Source organism: Pimephales promelas, chromosome 8 (assembly GCF_988280905.1).
Source record: "Pimephales promelas chromosome 8, fPimPro1.hap1.1, whole genome shotgun sequence".
NCBI classification, from domain to species: Eukaryota; Metazoa; Chordata; class Actinopteri; order Cypriniformes; family Leuciscidae; genus Pimephales; species Pimephales promelas.
The window spans coordinates 6,842,280-6,866,346 of NC_142776.1; the positions used below are offsets into that span (position 1 = coordinate 6,842,280).

General features: G+C 37.3%; 2 protein-coding genes across 2 annotated transcripts; both read right to left on the bottom strand.

The window, feature by feature from the left end:
• Positions 1-4,183: 4,183 nt before the first annotated feature.
• Positions 4,184-12,645, bottom strand: iqcb1 (IQ motif containing B1). The gene is made up of 13 exons (XM_039689501.2): positions 12,388-12,645; positions 12,018-12,183; positions 11,802-11,922; positions 11,059-11,152; positions 10,868-10,967; positions 10,605-10,777; positions 9,821-9,927; positions 9,086-9,207; positions 7,254-7,396; positions 6,427-6,575; positions 5,318-5,449; positions 5,063-5,219; positions 4,184-4,716 (listed from the first exon to the last, which is right to left on the bottom strand). The coding sequence occupies exons 1-13, from the start codon at positions 12,503-12,505 to the stop codon at positions 4,496-4,498; spliced, it is 1,803 nt and encodes a 600-aa protein (XP_039545435.2). The 5' UTR covers positions 12,506-12,645; the 3' UTR covers positions 4,184-4,495.
• Positions 12,646-13,464: 819 nt separating this feature from the next.
• ccdc14 (coiled-coil domain containing 14) lies at positions 13,465-22,837 on the bottom strand. Its single transcript, XM_039689499.2, has 13 exons — positions 22,563-22,837; positions 22,398-22,453; positions 22,231-22,300; positions 22,071-22,143; positions 21,851-21,988; positions 21,184-21,402; positions 20,291-20,385; positions 19,087-19,630; positions 17,979-18,117; positions 16,801-16,883; positions 16,504-16,656; positions 15,137-15,269; positions 13,465-14,459 (listed from the first exon to the last, which is right to left on the bottom strand). Exons 1-13 carry the CDS (start codon positions 22,590-22,592, stop codon positions 13,577-13,579), a joined length of 2,616 nt encoding a protein of 871 aa, XP_039545433.2. The 5' UTR covers positions 22,593-22,837; the 3' UTR covers positions 13,465-13,576.
• Positions 22,838-24,067: the final 1,230 nt, after the last annotated feature.

Sequence of the window (24,067 nt, forward strand, 5' to 3'; positions counted from 1 at the left end):
TGGTCTCCCCTGTTTATTGTCACAGCTCATACAATAAAGCAAACACCCATGATAAACTATGCTTTTCTATCTAACGTTAGTAATTGCTGACTCTTTATTCCAACGCTGAGCGAAGCGAACTCTCTGCTCCTCGTCACGGTGCGTCTCAGGTGATTGTTATCACTCTGCCCAAGTAGCAGTGCTTCCCCTTCAGAAAATATAGTATTTATACGGTCAAAAGATGTCTGTGTCTCATATGGCCTTGATATTTGCACACTCTGTGACTATACAAACCACAACATGTAAATAGGAAAACGTTTGCGTTATTTTGTCCCTCATTTGGATTAGTATGAAAGCTGCAACCATTCACATCCAGTCTTTGTGCTAAGCTAGGCTAGCGGTGGGTGCGTCAAACAGACTTATAGCACGCACGGAGATGAAAAAGGTATGTATGGACTTATCTAACTCTGAGGGGGTAAGGTGAATAGGCTAAAGTCCCAAAAAGTCGGAGTGTTCCTTTAAGCATTGCCCACAGCACAATTGAATTAAAAACAATGGAGAAATATATCAATCAAATTTTAAATTAGTAATTATTTATAAGTTTATTGCAAATAATACTATAATATATTTATATATAATACCACAAGTATTTTGAGTGTCTCAATTATGTCATTTGCTGTGCTTAGTGGGAGAGATATTTCGGCACGTTTTGCTTGTCGTGACTCTCTGATTGGTGGAATTTTATGTACAGCATCATGGGTAATGGGGTGGGCGATATGACATCTTTCTTTATGATATGAGAAATTTTATTTTACTATAATGTTATCATTTTTTTTGTATAGTTTTTCAGGTACTATAAGTTTATTTAATATGTAGTTAGACATAGTACAGAAATTAAATAACCGAATGTAAAAATAAAACACTGCATAGTCTTGTAATGTATTAACATTAACACAGTCACTGTGTGTATTTATTTTTTTCTTATTCAAGCTACAAAAGTTATCCAGTCAACAGCAAGTTATTTTCTATTTGTCTTTTGTTGTTTAATTAACGTTAATGATACAGAGGCTGCTGTCACTAATCCATTATACTAAAACACATCAGGTTTTAACCCAACCGTTTAACTTGAGACATACCGACTGCGTTAAACTTTACATACTCCACACATTGGGCATTTTGACATAATTGTGTGTGTATTCGACGATTCAAGTGCAATAAGACGTGAAAGAGAAATGAATTGGCAATCGCATGCTGAGTGACGTGCTTTCTGTGCACATCATTACGCTGTGTGTCAGCGAATACATCACATCAACATCTTTTTCAAGCTTATTGCCCTTTATAAGTCTTTATAAAATTAAGGATGTCCTAAATGTATGCATTACATCACTCTAAAGTGTCAATGGTGCAGTGCTACACTTAAATATTTACATCATACTCTATATAGCAAAATCTCTAATGATATACCATCGCCCCGATAGCATTATATCACAGCCCTTAGTTTTTCACCACAAATTCCACTGTTAAACACAATTATTTTAAAAATAAGTCGACATAATGCAGGCTGAAGCTTCAACAGAAACAATTATCATTGATTAACAAACCTCGGAAGCTCACAGTAGGGCTGTCTTTAAAGGTTTATAAGTTATCATTAAAGGGATTCTCCACTTTTTTTGGGAAATAGGCTCATTTTACAACTCCCTCTGGGTTAAACGTTTGAGTTTTACCGTTTTCAAATCCATTCAGACGATTTTCTGATATTTAGAAGAATATCAGTAACCAGACAGTTTCTGGTCTCATTGACTTCCATAGTAGGAAAAAAATATATATACTATGGAAGTCAATGAGACCAGAAACTGTCTGGTTACTGATATTCTTCTAAATATAAGAAAATCGGCTGAATGGATTCGAAAACGGTAAAACCCAACTGTTTAACTTTGGGGGAGTTGTAAAATGAGGCTATTTGCAAAAAAAGTGGAGTATCCCTTTAAAAATCAACTTTCCTATGGAGAAAATGAATGTTTCTACTTCCGGGACCCAACTGTTGCACTCTATTGCCCTGTCCCAAATGATGGCCCATCTATTATAATAGAAAAGGGGGGAACTTTTTGTGCTTTCAGTATTTGTGCTTGGCAGTCTTCTGTCATAATATCGTAATTTGGTATGTTGCGAGTCAATACAATAGATCGGAGCTAAGCTTTATTGTGAATGTTGTCATCAAGTCAGTCATCATCTAATAACACCAATTCTGTGCGTTCAATATCCTGGGAACGCCATCTGTCATATAACTGTATGTACACAACTGTTCAAAAGTTTGGGGTTGGTAAGATTGCTGCTCAAGAAATATTCGTATTGTTATCAGTGTTCAAAACAGTGGCTTTGCTTCATATTTTCGTGGAAACCCGACTATTTATTTTTTTCCAGAATTCTTCGATAAATAGAAAGTTCAAAAGAACAGCAATTATTTGAAATGAAAATCGTTTGTAACATTATAAATGTTACTTTCACTTTTGATGAATTGAACGCGTCATTGCTGAAGATTTAATGATTGAAAAAAAATCTTACTGACCCCAAATCTCTATATTTTATTTCTTTTCCCATACTATTTGTACAACAGTCTGGTCAAAAGTTCAAAGTTGTTATCTGAACACAGAACATCTGATTGAAGTGACTCATTCAGAGAGCTTAATACAACTACAACTGAGGTAAAAACTCTACAATTAGGCACCAGCATAAATGGTTAGTCTAGTTAATCAATTAAAACACTTTGGCATGTGGAACAAGGCAGTTTTTGGCAGGCACCGTGCTTTCGCTCTTGCCTGGACTTTTTTTTTTTTACCTCTGACTGAGCACACGATCTCTTTTTTCCCTCACACACACACACATTCATTGCATTCACACTTTCACAGGCAGAAACACAAACACATTACAGTTGCATTCACACCACTACACACAGTTCTGCTTCCTCCAAAAGCAGGCCTCAATTACCCGTAGTTTTCAAAACGTGGCATAAAGAGAAGGAAATTATTCCCCCATCATATTTTCCACTCTTGAAAATGTTATTTTAATTGTGCTGGTGGAGTGGACCACTCTGTTGTTTTCACATGAGTGTAAAAAATAATGACGGCTGTCCAGTGAATGGGGCCTTGGCATGAGCTTAGACCACTATGGGTATGCAGTAGACTCTCTCTCTCGCTCTCACACACACATCAAGGCACATACAGTGTCTAAACAGCTTCAGAAAGGACTAAAAAAATGTTCTATTTGTGCTCCCTCAATCTATATTTTTGTTTTCCGACATTGACCTGTTTCAAATTAGACCGTATATATGGCTTGTAATGGCAAATCTTATTTCGAAGGAACACTGTGTTACTTTTGGCCCTCTAATGGCTAAAAAACTGAAGTGCTTTTGCTGGTTGTGCTTCAGCTCTGAGTTTGCAGCGGATTATGTTTACTGCTCATAAACATTCACTGCTAGGCTTAAAGGGATACTCCACTTTTTTTGGAAATAGGCTAATTTTACCACTGCCCCAGAGTTAAACAGTTGAGTTTTACCGTTTTCAAATCCATTCAGACGATTTTCTGATATTTAGAAGAATATCAGTAACCAGACAGTTTCTGGTCTCATTGATGACCATAGTAGAAAAAAAAATATACTATGGAAGTCAATGAGACCAGAAACTGTCTGGCAACCGTGCGCTGTCACATTCGTTTAGCGTTTGAACTCGGTGAGGAAATGATATCTGCACTGCTGTATATACCGGAACAGATCGACGGACGGTACGGAAAAAAATATGAAACGCAAACGGAGTATGTGTGAAATCGTGGATAGTGAATCGTGGTATGACAAAAACACGTTTTGGAAGAAGGATTGATGATGTATTGACAATTTTGTTCATTTTGAACAAAAAAGTTACAGTGTACATTTGGGCTTTTAAAAAGGATGAAATAAACCCCCAAAAAACAACAACTAGCACTTATGAGAAAAATAGCGACTACAGTAGTCAGTAAAACCTGACTGGTAGTGTATTATGTACCTGATATGTTTTTATTTTTTAATATGAACTTGTGTACAAGACAGTGGTTGTATTATTCTGCTGTTCCTTAAAGGGATTGTTCACCTACAACTGAAAATGTACTCACCCTCATATCATTCTAAATTTTGAGAAACATCTCAGTGCTTTTGGAAGTCATTGGTAACAAACTGCTTGGTTACCAACTTTATTTAAAAAAAAATTCCACAAAAGTAAGTCATACAGGTTTGGAACAACATATGACAGAATATTCGGTTTTGGGTGAACTATCACTTTAACAAGAAACATTTTAAATATGAACAATTCTGTTTTTGTAATTATGTAGCTAAAGGATTCCAGCTTCACTGTATTTGTCCTGTTACTGCATTGTATTCTTAAAATGCATGTAATCATATTGGAAGCCCTAGTGTGCTGTGCTATAAAACCTGTTCAACTACCATTCTTTCAAAAAATATCCTGCCAATAAAGTCTGAGTTCATCATCTTTTAGTTGCCACCTAGATACAGTGACTCAATGTCTATGTCATAGTCTTTCCTGGGAGGCTCCTCTGGCCTGGAGAGCTCTTCTCCCAGCATCCTCCACCACGGGAGACGCATGCTCTGCATCAAGGCATTGTGGGATTGACGGGCGCGCGTGGCCACAGGGCAGGAACGGCTCAGGAACAGACTAGCATCATCCGCTTTGGCATCCTTCAGGGACGGCGCATCTAAAATCAAAAACAAATGAGTGGTTTTAGCGGGTGTTTACAACTACAAACTGAGACCTTTGTATGCGTTTGGGCCATTCATTATCACAACAATGGCATTAGGGCCTGAAAATGAAAATACATAAATGCGAATTTGAGAAAACAGTAACATCATGCGCATTTCATGTTCACTCTATAGGCCGTAGTGGTTGTTTACAAAGTGGCATCGCCCGGCATGCATAATACAGCGTTTTTAATAGTTTTTCAATTTTGCTTTCAAATTCGCAATCACACAGGCCTTATCCTTTGCAGACTTCATGATGTCATACTTGATTTCAGCTGATCAGCCTTTGATTTAGGTACGTACTTAATAAAAGCTCCAAGTCTGTGTTGATCTGCACAAGCAGAGCCTGTCTGTGCTGCTCCTGTGCCCGATCCGATGCTCTGCTGAGCAGATGCTGGTGGAGGAGGCTCTGAGCTCTCTGATGGAGATCCACACTGTCCTCGGCTGACATCATAGATGACTGCACGATAGTAAAAACATTCATTAACCTGAAAAGGCTGTTTTTTTAATTGATTCTTTACATTTAACACCAGATTTCATTTCTCCATAGTGACTAACAGGATGTAGAGAGATGTGCTCCTGTATCTGTTGCCTGAGCTCTGTTCTTCTAATGTCAGTCAGTCCTTTGGGTCCTTTAAATGGCATGAGAATATTCCTTTGTGCTTTACGCTGTTTTAAAAACCGCAGAATCTGACAAAAAAAGATGATCAAGATTATCAGGGAAAATCCACTTAACCACTTTAATGTATTAATACACACACTACTGTTCAAAAGTTTGGGGTCGGGGGTTTTACCAACTCTAAACATTTGAACGGTATGATAAATGACAAGTGACTAATGGCGCTTTTCCACTGCTGGTATGGCTCAGTACGGTTCGGTTGCGTGGTATGACTCGGCTTGGCGCGGCACGGCTCGGTTTGCTTTTCCACTGCAGTTAGTACCGCTTCAGAGTGGGTGGAATTATATTCTGACCGTTGTAGTTTATCCGCTGCTCGGCAAACAATGAGCGAAACGTCTGCACTTCGTCCACTGACCACGATTCAGCCATTTCTTTTTTGGAAGTTTTCTTTCTTTCTTTCTTTTTTCTTCAAGTAAGTCAAGCAAGTAATTTTAAAACAGGTGCTATAGGTGGCTGTTTAAATATAGCGGGTTGGTTTGATGTCTCACAAATACAATGACGCTGGTAGTGACGATTCAGTCTGACCAATCAGTGATCTGCAGTGTGTTCACGTCACATTTTAATATCGGTACGGTACGCTTGGAACCTCAACAGAGGTGGTACCATTTAAAGCGAGCCGTACCGTACCATGCAGTGGGAAAGCGCCACAAGTGAGCCGTACTGAGTCGTACCATGCAGTGGAAAAGCGCCATTAGATCATTTTAATCATTAAGCAAATTGTCCAGGGTTATTATAGTTAACTAAAACCATAAAAAATTATTTTTGTTATTTGAAATTAAATAACCATTAATTGGAATAAAGTAAAAAACTCAAAATAGATAGTAAGATTTTTCATTTTCATTGTACCAAAATAACTAAAACTGAAATAAAAATTAAAGACTATTTTGACAAAAACACACAACAAAATGACTAAAACTTTCAAATGAATAAAAATTTCAGTGATACTAAAATGACACTGTAAAAGGTGTGTGAATCTCTGTCCACTCACGGCCCTCTGTAGAGTGACAGCAGCTCTGTGCCGTGTGAGAGTGTATCTGTGCTGCTGGAAGTGGCGTCTCTCTCGGTGTCCTCTCCACACTCTCTGAATCCGCACGGCTGCCTTGTTCTCCAGCTCGCCCAGGTATTTCTCCAGCTGGGCTGAGATAGGTGGATAATCGTAGCAATTAAAGACCTTATGAAATGGTTTGACGCAGTTTTCTTTCAAGTATTATTCTTTCAACTGAAACGGTGAGTTGAGGCAGGACATTTCAAAGGGTTTTTTATAGTCTATAGGCTTTAGTTTACGCCACAGCCATCAACTACAATTTTCATAAATGAAATATTATAAACAAATTTTGTTCATTTATTACAACAAACTAAGGGGAAAAAAAACTGTTTTTATGTGTTTATTGACAGATAATGCTGATTACACGCACAGTCGCACACACAACCTTAGTTTTAGTCTTATTTATATACTATTATAGTTATTACATTTATATTTTCAGTTTGAATTAAGTTACTATTTAGGTTTAATTTATCTTTATTTCAATGTTTGTTAAGTTTTAGTTTCTCATTATTTTAGTGCTTCAACTTATATTTAGTTACCAGGGCATCCTTTCTTCATATGAATTTTATTTTAGCTTTACACCATGGTCTGTCAGAATACGTGATTCTAATTGGCTGAAATATATGCAATCAAACTGTGTAATGCGTAGGTAGTTTCAATCAGTTTTATCATTGTTGTATATCATTGTGCCTCGCCTGATACACACAACAATGGTTACCAATTGGCATTCCAATTTTACTCATTGATTAAGTTGAATTTTGTGTTGTTACCGGCTGGTAGTATCTCCATCAGATGAAGCTGGTGTTGGCGGAACTGTCTCATGGCTCTCTGTCTACGCAGACACACTTGATGGCGTAATTCCTCTTCTGCGCGTTGACTTTCGACGTGTTCCTGTCGCTGTCTGCGCTTTTCCCTAAAGCACATTCATAAATCTCATTTACCATAGTGTCACTAAACTGGAATTTCCTTTAAAGGGATACTCCACTTTTTTTGGAAATAGGCTTATTTCTCCAATTTATTTACCGTTTTCGAATGTATTCAGCTGATTTTCTGATATTTAGAAGAATATCAGTAAACAGACAGTTTCTGGTCTCATTGACTTCCATAGTATATATTTTTTTCCTACTATGGAAGTCAATGAGACCAGAAACTGTCTGGTTACTGATATTCTTCTAAATATCTGAAAACCGGCTGAATGGATTCGAAAAGGGTAAAACCCAACTGTTTAACTCTGGGGGAGTTGTAAAATGAGCCTATTTTCAAAAAAAAAGTGGAGTATCCCTTATTTAACACCAAGTGCAAATAGCCCTGTCGGCAGAGGCTATTTTACACTAACTAATGTCTGGTTGAGTCAGAGAAAATTACAAAAGAAACCTATCTGATAACAGGAGGAGTGGTGTGGAGAGTAAGGGCCAGGTTTACTAAGCAAGGAAAATTAGCGTGAGAGCGCAATTCCAAAAAAAGCACATGATCTACTGACGACGCACAAACTAGAGAACACAGACGCCTCCGGATCATTTCCATAATGACCAACGCAATCTACCAAGAGCAGCGCAAATTAGCATCTGCTTTTTTATAAATAATGGCACAAATACCAGTAAAATGACTTGCGCAAAACTTAGTAAATCACATTGCATGGTTTATTTAAATCAAATCAAATCAAATAATCTGCTCTAGGGCGGCACGATTAATCAAAATTAAACCGTATGCAATTTAGCAATAGCTGGGATTTATTTTCTGCGCAGCTTGTCAGTGCAGCACGGCTCTGTTATCAGCAGTAAATGCTGCTCTATCTGAAAGCCAGAGGGCGCTCTCGCACAGAAACTCCAAAATATGCCCTGCAGAAGTACCATAAAGCAGTCGTTCGGATCACGCTATTACTGTAACTGAATAAACAGAAGACTGAAACGCTTTGATTGATTAAACAAGACTAATAAACTACTACAATATATGGTTTATCTGAGTTCTTCAAGCCTTCTCGGGTATTTTCATGATAATAAAGTATATTTATACTTAAATGCTAATCAACATAGCCTTTATCACTGTATAGAATACTATGAAATAATATGTTGTGTGCTTTATTTTGTGTAAGAAGCCACATGATCCCACAGAAGGATGCTTCCAAACACTCCTCTGACGTTATGAAGTTTGTTATTAAGTTTTGTCTTTTGTTGGACAAGAGGTTCATCAATGCTTCTCATGTTGGGAAAGATGTTGGTTTTTCAAATGCACGTTATAAGTGACTCAAACATGCTTTCAGTTGGAGCCGCATTTACTACTGATCACAGAGCTGTGCTTCACTGACAAGCTGCGCAGAAAAAATAATCGAACTAAGCAAAAGCGGTTTAAGCGTGATTTCGTGTTAATTGCGATTAATCGTTCAGGCCTAATCTCCTCCCATAAATTTTGCATCTGAAAGGGAAACTCCTACAAATTCAATAAGGTCAGCCGCAAAAATAGCGTTCATTTTTCACTGCATGTCTTTAGTAAATCCTGACTGTAAACTGTAGTATATCTGTCCTGTCCCCAAGTCATGTGGCATTAGCTTAGTGCAAATAGCCTCTGCCTTTTCTTTATTGCATAGCTGTTGTGTTCATCTTACCTGAAGCTGCGCTGTAATGTGCTGACTGCTCTGGGCAGTTTCCTCAGTCTTTTTCTGGTCTGATGGGCTTTCCAGGCTGCCTGGATAATACAAGCTGCTCTTACACACTCCTCAGATGACTCCTTAATATAATGCAGAGTGAAGAATTAAATAATGAATCAGAATATAAGAAAACTTGCTCTCTAGTTCATCATTAACTATGATGCAAAATTCATGGTATCGATCGTTGTTGTCATTTCTACAGAAAAGAGGTTAGACAATTTAAAACAGAGATCAATGATAGAAGTATTAAAGGTAACGTAGAAAAAAAAACACCCAGTTTAATTCAAAGGGGTCAGAGAGGCGGCATAAAATGACCACGTGAAACTATATTGTGAGTTTTGATGCAAGACACCTTAAAGTAGGCATGAAACAGAAGTTGCGATAGGCTTTTCGTCTCTATTGTGACATATAAATGAGTGAAGCAGCTTCTGAACAAGTAGGGCGGGACTTGATTTTGTCCACTGGGAATTGATTGGATCATTGTATTATGCTGTGATGTCATGTGAGTGACAGGTTGTCCCGCCCCTGCGCCAGTTAACACCATCAGAGAACAAAAAATGAATTATTAATTTTGTTTTCACGTTGACTATCATTATAGGTGGACTTCTAGGGGGGAAAAATGAAATGCTACCAAATGTAAAAGTTGTCTCCATTAAGGGATTTATTAGATGCTTTACGCTGGTGGCTGCTGACCTTAGTGTCTCTCCATGAGACGTCTGACCGCAGGTGATCAATAAGCTGATCCAGAGCAGAGTCAAAGCCTTTACCACGCCAGTCTTTTACAGCTAAATTAGCCAAACCTGCAGGACCAACCAATGGAAACACACATTTAGAGACTAAAGACTCATTTACACCAAGACCAATAACTACATCACTGTCTAAACCGACGCATGATAACGTCCTGTTCATTATAAGCATGCGCTGCAGTTCTGTCGTCAGCTGCTTTAAATGCTCAAGCACTTTCTAGCAGGATGGGTTCTAATTGGCTCTCAGTGTTTTTATTAATAATCAGCTAGAAAAAAAAATAGCTCTTAAAGTGATTCCAATGATATTATAACCTCTGTGCCCTATTAGAGTGCATATTTTTTAGCATACCTCAAGGGCATTTAAGATGTTGGTGTCTTTGTTTCCGCAGTAGTTTCAATTTTTGTATTTTTTGGTCAAAACGTTCTTGTCTATCAGTCATATAATGGAGGTCTATGGTCACCACCTCAAAGAGCATGCACAGAGAAGTCCAAATTAAACATGATTTAATGACTCGTAAATGTAAGAACACATTGATGGCCTTGAGGTAAGCTAAAATATACCAAAAATGTATTTCAAAGAGAACTATCCCTTTAACAGTGTTGAAAAAAAAACTACAGGACTCTGTACTTATGGAACCCAACTGTTGCACTTTAGTCTATTGTTATAGTTGCAGTGTGGACTGAACAGGCCTTAAAGCTCGAAAACGTTCTGAGATCTGAGTCGATTGTACCTCTGTATCGTCTGTGAATGAGCTGATGCGCTGAGCTGCTGTGGTCCATAATCAGAACAAGGGTCTTTACAGCTGCTCTGCCAATTACAGGATTCGAGCTACTGGACATTTTATACACAATATCATCCATGATGTCAGTCAGAGCCCGGTTTCCCATCTCAGCCACTACAGCACTTCAGAAAAACAAGGAAAAAGATGTTCCAAAGTATGAGCAGTCATGTGGATAAAGACTGTATCATGAACCAAGTTGCTTTCTGTTGTACCCGTTTGCCCTGAAGATATTGTTCCACATGGTGACAGTAACAATGGAGACGTCCTCGTCTTCACAGATCTGGACACTTTCATAATGTTTAGATCTCAATACTGCAAAGGGAAAACAACAGTTTCGTTCAGTTCATCATCTCTAAACATCTTGTGATGGTCACACGCCACTAAATTTATAGTAGTTGTTTACCATGATGAATGAGATGTCCGTGAGCCCTGAGGAGCCAGCCAATGGAATCAAAGACTCTTCTAAACAGACGAATCAGCTCATTATGTGCCTTGTCCTGTTGCAAAGAGAAATTAAATGATCTGGTTGCTATATATGCAGTCTCTACCAATTCAAATAAAGCCAGATGTGATACAACTACTTAGAAAGGGTATAATTTTTTTTTTTAATATGTAGCATTATTAACCAGCTGACTGTATATGAAATAACCCAACCCTGTTACTTGGTTCTCTACTTCAGATGTTTTCAATCTTTTAGATGCCACAGATACCCATATATGATCATTCTAATGCAAGGGACTACCATCCTAAAATTTAAAAGGCAATAAAGGCTTAATATTATACTGTAAAAGGATATTATGTCATGTAATACTTAAATATATATATATATATATATATATTCATGTATTAATATAATTATAATATCATTATTTTAATGTATTTTTATTTTATTTATATCAAACATGTATTTTATTCTATTTTCACTGGTGGTGGGGGTGATGTTAATAGCTTTGAGTATCCAGAAATGCGCTATATAAATGTAACAAATTATTATTTTTAATATATTCTGTTTATTTTATACATATATATTACATGTTCACACTTTTTTTCTTGAAAAATTTGCACAGACCCCATAGCACTTCCTTGTGGCCTCTGGAAGTCCCTGGACCCCAGTTTTATCTGATTCAGGAAACTGTAATATCTTACCTGCAAAGCTCTGTTCATTAGACGGTCTGCAAGAAAAAGAAGACTTTCCACCACCGATGGCAGAAATTCCTGACTGAATGCCTCGATGTGTCTGAAATCACCCAGACCCACACAGCATGTGCTGGACGGATGGAAACACACATTGAAACTCTGTGAGGCTGCGAATGAAAGCAGTATCCATTGTGTATTTAAAACAATCGTCTTGAATTTGAGTACCTGAGGAGGTCTGCCATCTGTGTGAGGACTGCATAGCCCCCTTGAATCTTGACTGGACTGAATGTCAGTGAAGATGAGCAGTACTGCAGCACACCATACGAGTAAAGCCTCTGTTTACACACTTCCAGATCCCTCTGATCTCCTGAAGACTTTCTGTCTAGAAGATCTGTTCGTGTGAAACCTGTTATTAAGCTCATTCATATAGCAGGAGATACATGCTTGTGTTCTAGGGATACCTGACATGTAACTTAACATATGTACTAAAACTACTTTAAACAACATATTTATCATTAGAGTAGAATTATTAAACATGCCGTATAACGAGCTCATAATGACAGGTTATATTTGACACCTTTAAAGAGGACTCTACCTTTTAATGATGAAAGCACGTCGTTAAACTTGTTTTCTGATTTTTCTCTGGTGTTTGCGACCAGACTTTTTAGTTCTGGGATTATTTCGTCTCCTGATAGAACCATTGTGGTCATCATTGGCTCGGAAAAACGTTTCAGATTTCAAATATAAGGACGATAAAAGCGCGTGTCGAATATCGGTTGTTTGAAGATGTAACTTGCATGATTTTCTGCACGGGAAAAGCGGAAGGACGGACAAGCGCCTGTTTGGTTTCTACGGTGACCTTACGTCATCTCCATGCGACCGTCCGTCTCCAACAAAACAAACAGCGCATCTACCGTTCAAAATGTGTCCAGATTTCTGAACATTTCTATTTCAATCTTATTGTCAATGAATTGCGTATTTTGTCAATGATTTTGGCCAACTCATCGGGAAACAAATCTTTCTTAATGTCTGTCGTCTTTTCCTGGACAACAGCGCCGCCACCTGGCTGAGTCGAGCGTGGTCTAGTTATAGCAAATTAATTTGACACTATGTTAAATGAACAAGTGGAATAGTAAGACTAATGAAAGTAAGACTAATGATTTTAAAGAAAAAAAGGTTTTTGTTATTTTTCCACATACATGCTTTGAAATGTTTGTATATTTTAAAATCAAATTATATAAATATTGTACAAAGATATAAGCAATAACAAAACAATAGTTTATTTTGAAATAAGGTAGGCTATATATCTTATATAATAAATATATTCCAATGAAATATGAAGCCAAATCTTTTCTAAGCGTTTTCTAAGGGTTTCTGTGCGTGTTTGTTTCAATTCACTAAATCAGACATGGTGAAAAGGGGATAATGTGAACAGTGCAAATGATATAAATTTAATTTCCCCTAGCACCTCAGTTCCAGTCTGGCATTTTTAACTTACCTAGGGATATTTAAATAATGTGTTAAAGTGTTCCAGAGGTTTAATTTATAATGATAAAATACAGGAAAAACTGCCCTGTGGAGATTAAATAAGGGACACATTGTTAGCTTAAATACCTGATTCTGTATTATACAAGTTAGGACCAAAGAAAAAAATACAATAAGACATGTAATATTCACTGATTTTTCACATGATAATTTAATAAAAATAAAGAGACGTAAAATATCCATTAATTACATGTAATCAAATTAAAAACAACACACTCAGCACACATTGAAATACTAAATTATTTGTTTCGATCAACTCTCAGGGTGTTCTGCAGACTTTCAATGCTGGCGTCTAGTGCTGCAAGCCCATCCCTAAAATTCTGTTCATCCTGTGTGTTAAACGTGGACCAGGAGTTTATGCTCCAATCAGAGGCTAAAGATTTAATATCACATGAGGAACAGGTGTTCTCAATCACTGAAGGGCGTCCAAAGTAATCTCTGCGGGCACGCAGAGATTGCACCGATTGATTGTTCAGGCCCTTCATTTTCTGAATTAACTGTAAGGCCACACCCTGATGATCTGAAAGGAAATCTCTGCCATCATTCTTCGCATCCTGAATGTTGACCCCATCAGAGATGCCCAGCTTTTCAAAAGCACGCCCCATATGTTTCAGCCCTACATGCGCATCCACATCTTCCCTTTGGTTCTTGGCTGTTATCAGTTCATTACACTGAGTTAGCGGTTTACCATGAGCAGCTCCTGAGGGAAGTTGCACCAGAGTCTCTTTTAAAGGAGCAAACACTGTTCTTTTCTGCTCTTCTGACTGAGGACTCTTCTCAGATATGGTTTCCAGGGTTGGTTTGTGTATATCCCTATTCGTTGGTAAGTAGACTTTGGAATCTGATGCCATAAAGTTGTCTTTTCCGCCATTAATCTGACCAGGGGAGGCTGGTTGTAATGTCTGGGACTTACAGTGAACTCGTTGGAGAGGAGAGGCCTGTCCGATCTCCTCTAGGGTCTGAAGGTAGCTCTTCACAGAGTTTGAAAGTTGATCTGACACAGTGGACTCTCTCTGTGCACTTTCATGCATTTCCAGAACACTCTTGGTAAGCTGAGAGTTTGGTTGGCACACGTCCGGCTGAGGAGAATATTTGTCTTTTGTTTGACTTCTCTCCAGATTTCTGTGCGAATGAAAAAACAGGTTACAATGACCAGCATCTCATCTACATGTTCGGTCACATGCTAGATTCTCAAGATTTCATTTTGAAGATGTAATTTCATTATAGTTTAGATAAGTGATTCATGAGTGACATCAAGATGCAACATTATGGTATCAAAATGGCTTGTAAAAAAGATTAGATGTCATACAACCTGTTCATAATGGCACATCTTACTTGGCTTAGCCCTTTCCCTGTCAACCCCCTTTTTGAGAATGGGGGTTAAAATGCACTATTCAAACTTAAATGGCTGCAATTCAACAATGCTTTGGAATATATACCCAAGTTTTGTCTTCTTTTAAAGGAAACACTCAGCAGATTATTGAAAAAGAAATCCAAAAGTTATGGCAGTTTAAATTTACATTATTAAGTCAAATATACTGTACTACATATTTTTTAATTTATATAAAATGAATATTTTACATAATATTTTTACTCTAAAATCAAAGCCATAAATCTAACCAAGTTATGTTCCAAATTTGAAGTTGATATCACAAAAATTGCCATTGAATTCCATTGAAATTAGTCCTATTTATGCTAAGAGCGCTAATTGGCTATTACAAACGTGAATCAAAATAGTGTTTGATTATCCATGAACATACAGTTGCCAACTCATCAGATAAGACCCACTTATCAATTACCTGATGACGTCCTGCAGCCTGCTGATCTCTGCCTCTCTCTGCTGGAGACTCAGAGACAGTACAGTCTTCTCAATCTCATACTCTTTGAATTTACTCTGGCAGCTCTGCATTTCAGCTAATGCTTCATTCATCTCTGTGTGAGTAAAATAGCATGACATTAATATTTGTAAATGTTGGGTAGTCACGGCCTAATTATTTGTCGGATTAAATTCTTAATACCGGCAGGAAAATGTAGGTGGGGAGTGAATGAATAGCTCTTCCACCCTCAAAACCCACAACTGAGGTGCCCTTGTTTGTGTTCACTACTCACTGCTCCTAATGTGTGTGCACTAACTTGGATGGCTTAAATGCAGAGGACAAATTCCAAGTATGGATTTTTTTTTTTTTCACTTTTATTAGTCAACAGATAATTCCATTAAAATTAGTGCATTACCTTAACCAAACAACAAGCAATATGTTTTTACAGCATTTATTAACTTTTTTTAATGTTAATTAATAAAAATGTTCATGTTAGTTCACAGTGCATTAACTCTTTCCCCGGCCGACATTGGCTTTCTGTGTTTTCCCTGTTATACAGTAAGGGGCTCTATAACGCATCTTCTGAAAGATTACAGAATCTCCTGATCAAAACTAATATGTAATCATATGCATATGTAAAATAACACAATCATCAAGATTCAACAGCATATAAATCAAAACTGCCTAATGTTACTGAATGAAATAGTGACCCAGGACGAGCTGTAGGACTGTGTAGCTTTAGGGGTGTTGATGGACTCGATCTCTGTGGTTTGATCATCGTTCTGAATCCCATCCAGACGCAGTCTTTGACAAAAACATAATTTTTTTCCAGCTTTTTCCTCAAAATATTGCTTTTTATAATAAAACTTACCCACATTCAAGCGTTGATAAAAAAAAGAAGCTAGAATAAAAAAGAAGCTAGTCTGTTCTTTCTTTTGATATATTGCATGTTCAGATATTGATACAAAAAATATTATGGGGGACATGAAATTGAGAAAATGATCAAAAACGCTGACTGGCAACTTTTTTTAAAATGCTGGTAGGGAAAGAGTTAACTAATGCTTACAGTTACAACATTTGATCTTAAAAAATGAAATTACCATTAAGAATAATAAATGCTGTACAAGTATTGTTTATAGTTAGTTCATGTTAACTAATGTAGTTAACTAATGTTAACAATTGAAACCTTACTGTAGTGTTACCATGTCAATTTTAAGATTTTTCAGAAAGGATTGTAGGATAATATAAAACAAAACAGAAGGATAACATTTATTAAAATATAATAGATAATATAAGATGAATTTCCTTTGCAAATGCAAACATACGACAGTGTACGAGAATACTCTTACCCAGCCTTAGCCGACTGTTCTCAAACTCGCACGACTCTTTGTCCTCCTTGGCTTTCTGAAGTCGCATGTTCTCCTGTCGTAGATCATCAAGCTCTTTACGGCTCTCATTTAACTGAGTTTGAAGAGCGAAGTTAAGAGACTGCAACGTAACCACTGTAACACAACCATGCCAATGAACACAAAGGCCATGCCACTCAGCTGGACAGAAAATAAAAGGCTCAATTTAAAAAAAAATATTTACATATTTGCACATTTATTCTTCTATATGATGAGAGACGACAGCATGGCTCCACTCACCCTCCATGTCAGACGCCTCCGGTCTGGCTCGCCGCTCTGCTCTCTCACGCTCTGATAACTGCTGATTGAGTATTCGCAAACGCCTGGGAGACATACAAATAAATACAAATTAGGTTTGTCAATTTAAGTGTGATAAATTATGAAGCAAATAACATGATTTTATTAATTATTTATTAATTAAATTAACACATGTCCAATGCCATGCAAATAAAACATTGACTTCTAAAGCCGCCTTTTGTATGCAATCTCATTTGGTAGTAAACCTCACAATTACGTCACTGCAGTTGTGTTCGCATTATGGTGGCAGAAAAACAGTGCCAACAAATGGAGAAAAATGGGCGAAATCCACAGAATAATGGAAAAAATGTCTTGTGCCTTTAAAATGGTCTTCATTTTCATACAATACAATTGTCAAAGATGCCCTTTAAAGCCAACACACATTTTGAGACAGACTGGACTGATGAATAAAGCATACATTTGATGTTAACAATAGATCAACATAATCACAAATACAGTTCATAGAGGGAATAATGTATTCGCCTAGAGTTACAGCATGAAATAAATAAACTTAATTTAAACCTGTAATATTTTACATAGACTAGATAGAAGTAGTTCTAGTGTTTTATTGTGAAAAACAGTTCTAGCCTACTATACTGATCCAGGCATGCAAGTGGAGTTTGTCATTAGTATATTGTTGTTTGACTCGTTTATAATAGTCTTGTACAGGTGCGTTTTGTGTTCTTCCCGTTGACTAGGCAGTCCATAATACATTCGACATGACCAAAGTGGAAGATTATATGCGTAAAGAGATTTGTACGCCTTGAGATTTTAGACGCTGGGTTCTTCCACAAAGTACACGTAGATGTCCGGCCACTGTGATTTTGGGCATTTAGTTGGTTTCTTGACCCAAATATGACCGTGAGTATGGATCAGGACAACGTATCCAATTGCTAAAGGTTAGCTTAGTGTATGACAACCTGTCTTCAACTGATAAACCATTCAAATAACTGGAGAAGGCGTCATGTTGTAAATACAAATTCGCACAGATCCTTACAAAACACTGACATGCATGTCTGTAATTGTGTTTTATTCTATTATGTCTATATTCTATGTTTTATTCTATGTTTTATTCTATATATTATATATATATATATTTAGGATTCTAGACACTCTCTGACCTTCGAAGCTGTACATTCTCACTCCTGAGTGGCTGTATAGCAAGCGCAATCTCAGCCTGAATGTTGGTGCTGCCCACCATGACAGGAAGTAGTGAGATACTCTGCTCCACCTCAGAGATCAGGCGCATAGCATCGCTGTCTGCACAGAAGAGAAAACATGTAATAAAACGTGAAAATAACACACAGGGGGGAAATCTGCTTAAATTTTTGAGAATCTGCAAATCCAGCAACTGAATCATTGGGTGTCTTGGCATCTAAAGGTCCCTTTTTTGATTGTTAAAGAAAATGAATTAGATAACCCAGCTCAAGTTTGGAACAGGATATCAACTTTTATAAATGATGACTTCCAGATGATTGGAAGACAGCCTAAGGCCATGACAAAGAACAAGAGAGAAAAAAAAGATTATGTTGTCAAATGTTTCACTGTTTCTGGTGAAATACCACTTTAAAGTCACCATGAAACCAAAATCGACAATCCTTATTTTTTGTGGAATATTACAGCATTTAATATAAATGATTTATTCGTGCACATTGTAATATTTCTTTTTTGATTCATGTGCCCTTGTAATCTTTAATTAAAACCTTATAAAGACCTTTATAAGACCATTATGAATGAAATTTAAGACCTATATCACGACAAAAGAAAAATAACGTAAAAAGGATACGCGTAACGAGTCTCAATTATTCGCAAAGTAATTTAATTTATTCAAACTGAACATTCGGCGAAAATTAGTATAACGGTCACGTGATTTTGGAAATTTGTTCCATTTCTGTTTTTATAAAATCCCCAATTCCAAAGCGCGAAATGTAGGCCGTTTTATCTTTCCCGCACCTGAAGGAAACATCGTTTGAATCAATGTAGGACTGGTGTCTTGTCGCCGTGTGGAGAACCCAGAGCACCTCCACTATTAAGGTTTTTGATGAAAACGTTTCAGGATTTTACTCCGTATAATGGACTTCAATAGGAACCAAACGGTTCAAGGTCCAAAAGACAGTTTCAGTGCAAACTGCAAATTGTTCAAAGGGCTTTAAACAATTTCAGACGATGAATAAGGGTGAAAGTGAACTACTCCTTTAATACATCTGAAAATAAATCAAATATTCTCACCCTGATTAGCAACTAAAGTCTTCAGCTCTCCCAGCAGATATTTAACAGTCACCACTCTCTGTGCGGTTTTCTCTGGACTCGTGGGTTTGACTTTGTGATTCAGAACTGTTAATTTCTCACAGCTGGTCTGACAGCTGATATCTCTGACAGGTGTATTGTCCATCCCATCTTTTTCATCTTCATCCTCTGCACTCTCCTCAGAGCAGATCTCCTGTACTGGTCCATTTGGTTCAGGCTGAGTCTGGCTGACCCACAGCTGGTTGGGCGTCAAGGACCCAGTGGATGATGTCAATTTAACCTGAGGACCACTGCAGACAGGGCTGTGCCCTAATGACGTGCAGGATCCATTTTGGACAGGAGATACAGTAAATGGAGACTGTCGTTGGACTGCAGGTGGCATTGAGAAAGAAGCCGCATACTGATTTGGAGTGGCAGACGTTTCTTCAGAAGCATAAGGGCTGGAGGGGATGGCAGCACTCATGGCCCTCGACTGATGAAACTCCCCAGATGAGCCACCACTGCTCAGTACACACTTTGAAGTACACTAAAAACAACAGAGAAATACGAAAGCAAGGTGAACGACACTTTTACTCATTAGATCCGTTTCCCTACTTATCTCTAACCAGAAAATAGACAGGAAGACAGAGAGAGAGAAAGGAAAAAGCCATCAATTTTTAGTAATTTAACACATCCAGTGTGTATATTAATAATAAGAATCATCACAGCATTTCAAAGAAAGTCATCAAAACCATTCAAAAGTTTGAGGTCAATAAGTTAAATTAATAATTGAATCCAGCAAGTATGCATTTAATTGACACAAAATGTAAGTAAAGACTATCACACAATATTACAAAAAAAAAAAAAAAAAAAAAAAACTATTTCAAGTAAATGCTGTTCTTTTCAAATTTCTATTCATCAGAGAATCCTGAAAAAATATAACACGGTTGCAAAAATATGCGACATGTTTTCAACATTGGCAAGATCAGCACCAAATTAGCACATCGTTTAAGTTTCAAGAAATGTATGATTTATCTTCTTAATTTAGTTGATTTTATCATCAATAACTGATAAATATAGCAAATAATTTGATAATAATTTTGACAAATAATTTTGATAATTTGATAAATCACCATATCATGCATTTTATGCAATTGATAACCCTCACTGTTCTATTTTAGTTTACAAAGTAGTGCAGTAAATTTACAGGTTCACTGTGAGCTGATCCAGGTCTCTGAGGGCTCAATGCAGGAGTGGACGTAGTCAGCCGACAGTTAAATACAGTGGATGTGTGAACCTGACCTGCAAACAGAGCGAGAAACCATTTGGATATGATATGAGCATTTGTGGGTGGATTTCAGCAGTGATGTGTAACGCAGTCACTACTAGTAGCCACTTTGGCGGGTTGAATTTTATATATAATACATACATTTTTCAAGTCTTTTAAAAATGAATCCTCAATAATAAACCAAGTGCAATGTAGTGACGTCAAAAATATTGATTCATCGATACATATTGAAATATCTGAAATACTCCAATACTCATTTTCCCCAGTATAGAATGCATGATTTCTGATCCTTTCCCACTCTCCTATCTTTTCAATAGCCTCCCCTCACTCACTCGTTTAATTTGCTCCGGATGACTGACCCGTAGTATCTAACAATATTACAGCCAGGGCTTGAATTTCGACGTGGGATTGAGCGGATTTTACTTTATTTTGTGCTCACACCCAAACTTGGCGTACATAAAGCCACTACAATATTATTATTATGCCACAGATAATATTAAAAAAAATCATTATGGCAGTTGTTCCCCATGGTCTCAATGTTAAAATTGTGGCCAGTTTAAATGCTGAGTGGCTAGAACTTCGGAAAACCACTAGCCACAGCAGCTAGAAAGTAAAAAAGTTAATGTCAAGCCCTGGATATCAGTGCAGGAAGAATAGTTACAGTGATTCCAGCAAGACATTCTTATTAACGTTCATCATTTGAGCAGGCCATTTACAGAACCCACAGAATTAAATACTTTTTGACACACTTATTGATATATTTTCAAATAACAGTTGCTTTAGTTTATGTGTTAGTGAGCGTGCCTGTTTACCAGAAGTCTGCGGATCACAGCTAGCAGCAGGCTGAGAGTAGACCAGTGGAAGTGAGTCTTGCTGAGCATGTTCTGCTTGCATTACACGGGTCAGTGCTGACGGTTGATCCTGTGATCCCTGTGCCCGTCTGACCACAGGGTTCTGATCACCATGACAACTCGGCTGCCCTGCTGAACTCGGGTGACAACTGGAGGACGGAATCGTCTTCTGCACTGCAGCTACAGTAGGAAAAATACAATATTATATGCTGTGTAGCCATATTTTGTGCTTCTGCAAACGGTCGTTATATCCAATAAGGATTTTACAACAAATGAGGAAAATGAAACAAAGATTGACAAGGATGTCATTTCAAAAACAATGGAAGTTTGTTAAGGAAAAAAAATAATTGTGACTTTTCATATACTGTAAACTCGCAATTCTGACTTTTGCCTTGCAATTGTGAGTTTAGATTTAAAGTTTTGGGAGAAATACAGTCAGAATTGTAAGGTTTTTTTTTTTTTTTTGTCTCAGGTTTCTCTTTTTCTCAGACTTGTGAGATAAAAAGTGGCATTTACCTTTTTTATTCCATGGTGGAAACCAGCTTCCATAAAAAAAAAACCCAGATATTCCACAAGTATGTCCAAGATGAAAAAATGATGTACACTACTTTAGAGTACAGTACATTACCTGCCCTTTTCTTCACATGTATTGCCGTGTTTGTCTTCTTCCCATGCTTTTTCTTGTCAGTCTCGATTTTTCTTGATAAATTCTTGGGTTTGGATTTAAAGGTGCAGGTTTTTGTTCCCTGTTGTTTGGGCTTTGATTCTGTTGTGTGAAGATGATTAATATCATCACTACTTAATTGCTAAACACAAAAAAATGAGTTCTGATTTTGTAAATAAAATACCTGCTTGTTCGGCTTGTAGTATTCCATTGAGTAAAGCAGCACATCGGTCCAGTCCCTTGTGTATTGTTGTCACCTGGAAGCAATTTTCAATGTGAAAGAAGAGTTTAAAAATCATGATACTGATTCTTTATACACAACCTTGAGTATGTGGCTTCTTTACCTGATCTTCAGAGTCTGTAGAATATAAAGAATACGCTGCTTCAAGAGGAGGCACACATCTTCCAGCAAAACTAAACCAGACAACATTTATGTTTGATAAACGTGTGAAACAAATAGCATCTACAATTCATTCAGTATGGACAGGATTTATTTTATCCGGTTTGTTACCGTTTTTTGTGTATTTGTCCCCGTCCGGACCCCGTCAGTCTGCCTGATGAGACCACCTGCAAAAGACAATTAGCTTTAATGCTAAAACAAAACACACAACACAGCATACTAACTTACATAGTATTATATATAATTAAAACACATATAATCGTTTACGACCACTACCTTTGGTCTTGATACTCCCTGTCTAGCCATGCGTGATGTAACGTTATTTTCGATAAAACCTTCAAAATTCACCGTTTACCTTCAGTACATGCAGCGAATGTGTATTTATTATGATTATATCGGTCTAATAATGGTTTACCATTGCTTCTTGTATTTATTGCGCAAATGAACTTATTACTTATCAATCTGTAGTAATCTAAAAGCTAATGGATGAAAAGCAAAACAAACTGCCTCTACAATCACTGCGCAATCGTTGCGTTCAAAACGGAAGCAGCCGAGTGCCATAGTCCAATAGAAAAACAGTTCGTTTTAATCCCTGGATTTGATTGGTGAATTACGTTAAAAGTCTTTGCAAACCTTTCGTCTATTGGTCTCGGACTATGTCAGTCCTATGAACACTAGCCAATTGTTTCCTCAGACTTGGCTAACGCCCATTAAGACTTCAGTTCAGACGCCAAATGGTGTTTCTATGGAGATGGAGTGGCGGAATAATAAGTAGTGATATTTCGCGGTTTTCTAAAATAATAATCCCGCGTGTCAGATAAGAGGCAAAGTCCCTAAAAAGGCCAAGTCAAGCCTCAAAATAATATTTGATTCCAAAGGAAAATTGTCATCATTTGATTTGAACATGTTTGACTCTTAGGCCTAAGGAAAAGTCACTTGTTGTGCCTCATAACTGTAACAAACATTCTTAAAAATATCTTCCTTTGTGTTCAGCAGAAGAAAGATTTATAACAACTTAAGGGTGAGGCAATGATGACAGAATTTTACATTTTGGGTGAACTATCCCTTTAAAGACCACGTCCAAGTTATCTGAGGGCGCGGGCACTTTGTGGCTTTGGTTACAACAAGAGGTAAGACGATGTAAATACAGTTCGTTTTGTCACACAAACCGCTTGTTTCGTGTCTTAGGCCATCAATGCGTACTTACATTTGTGAGTCATTGAATCATGTTTAATTTGGACTTCTCTGTGCATGCTCTTTGAGGTGAACCCCATAGACCTCCATTATATGACTAAAACTAAAAGACATGAACAGTTTGACTTAAAAATGTCAAAATTGAAACTACTGCTGAAACAAAGACCCCTACATCTTGGATGCACTTGAGGTAAGCTAAAACATATCAAAAAATAATTTCAAAGTGAACTATCCCTTTAAGTGCGACTCCAGTCCAAGTCACAGACTCGAGTTTCCATCCCTCTGCCTAGGTGAATGAACTTACTTTTTATTTTGAATTTGATGCCTTGTATGTACTGTGTGTAGGCTATGTATGTACGTATAATTATTTTCTTTGTCAATAGTAAATATTATTAGCTCAAGTAGTTTTCATCAATTCTACTGAAATTAAATCAGTCACAATAAGTGGTGGTCTAACAGTTTTTGTTGATCTGATACTGCTGACCACATCTCAGAGCAGATTGAGTGCTGAATACCCTACATTACTTCCAGTCTTGAGCCAGAGCAGATTTTTGACTGGGGTGTTTAAAGGCTCCTGGGAAATGGGT

Excerpts from the sequence above, each read along its gene's own strand:
- iqcb1 (XM_039689501.2), bottom strand. The coding sequence starts at position 12,505 with ATGATGACCACAATGGTTCTATCAGGAGACGAAATAATCCCAGAACTA. Across the intron at positions 11,923-12,017 it reads CAGATGGCAGACCTCCTCAG|CACATGCTGTGTGGGTCTGG; the intron begins GTACTCAAATTC and ends CCATCCGTCCAG. Across the intron at positions 11,153-11,801 it reads TAATGAACAGAGCTTTGCAG|GACAAGGCACATAATGAGCT; the intron begins GTAAGATATTAC and ends TCTTTGCAACAG.
- ccdc14 (XM_039689499.2), bottom strand. The coding sequence starts at position 22,592 with ATGGCTAGACAGGGAGTATCAAGACCAAAG. Across the intron at positions 21,989-22,070 it reads ACTACAAGCCGAACAAGCAG|AATCAAAGCCCAAACAACAG; the intron begins GTATTTTATTTA and ends TTCACACAACAG. Across the intron at positions 16,884-17,978 it reads GAGAATGTACAGCTTCGAAG|GCGTTTGCGAATACTCAATC; the intron begins GTCAGAGAGTGT and ends TATGTCTCCCAG.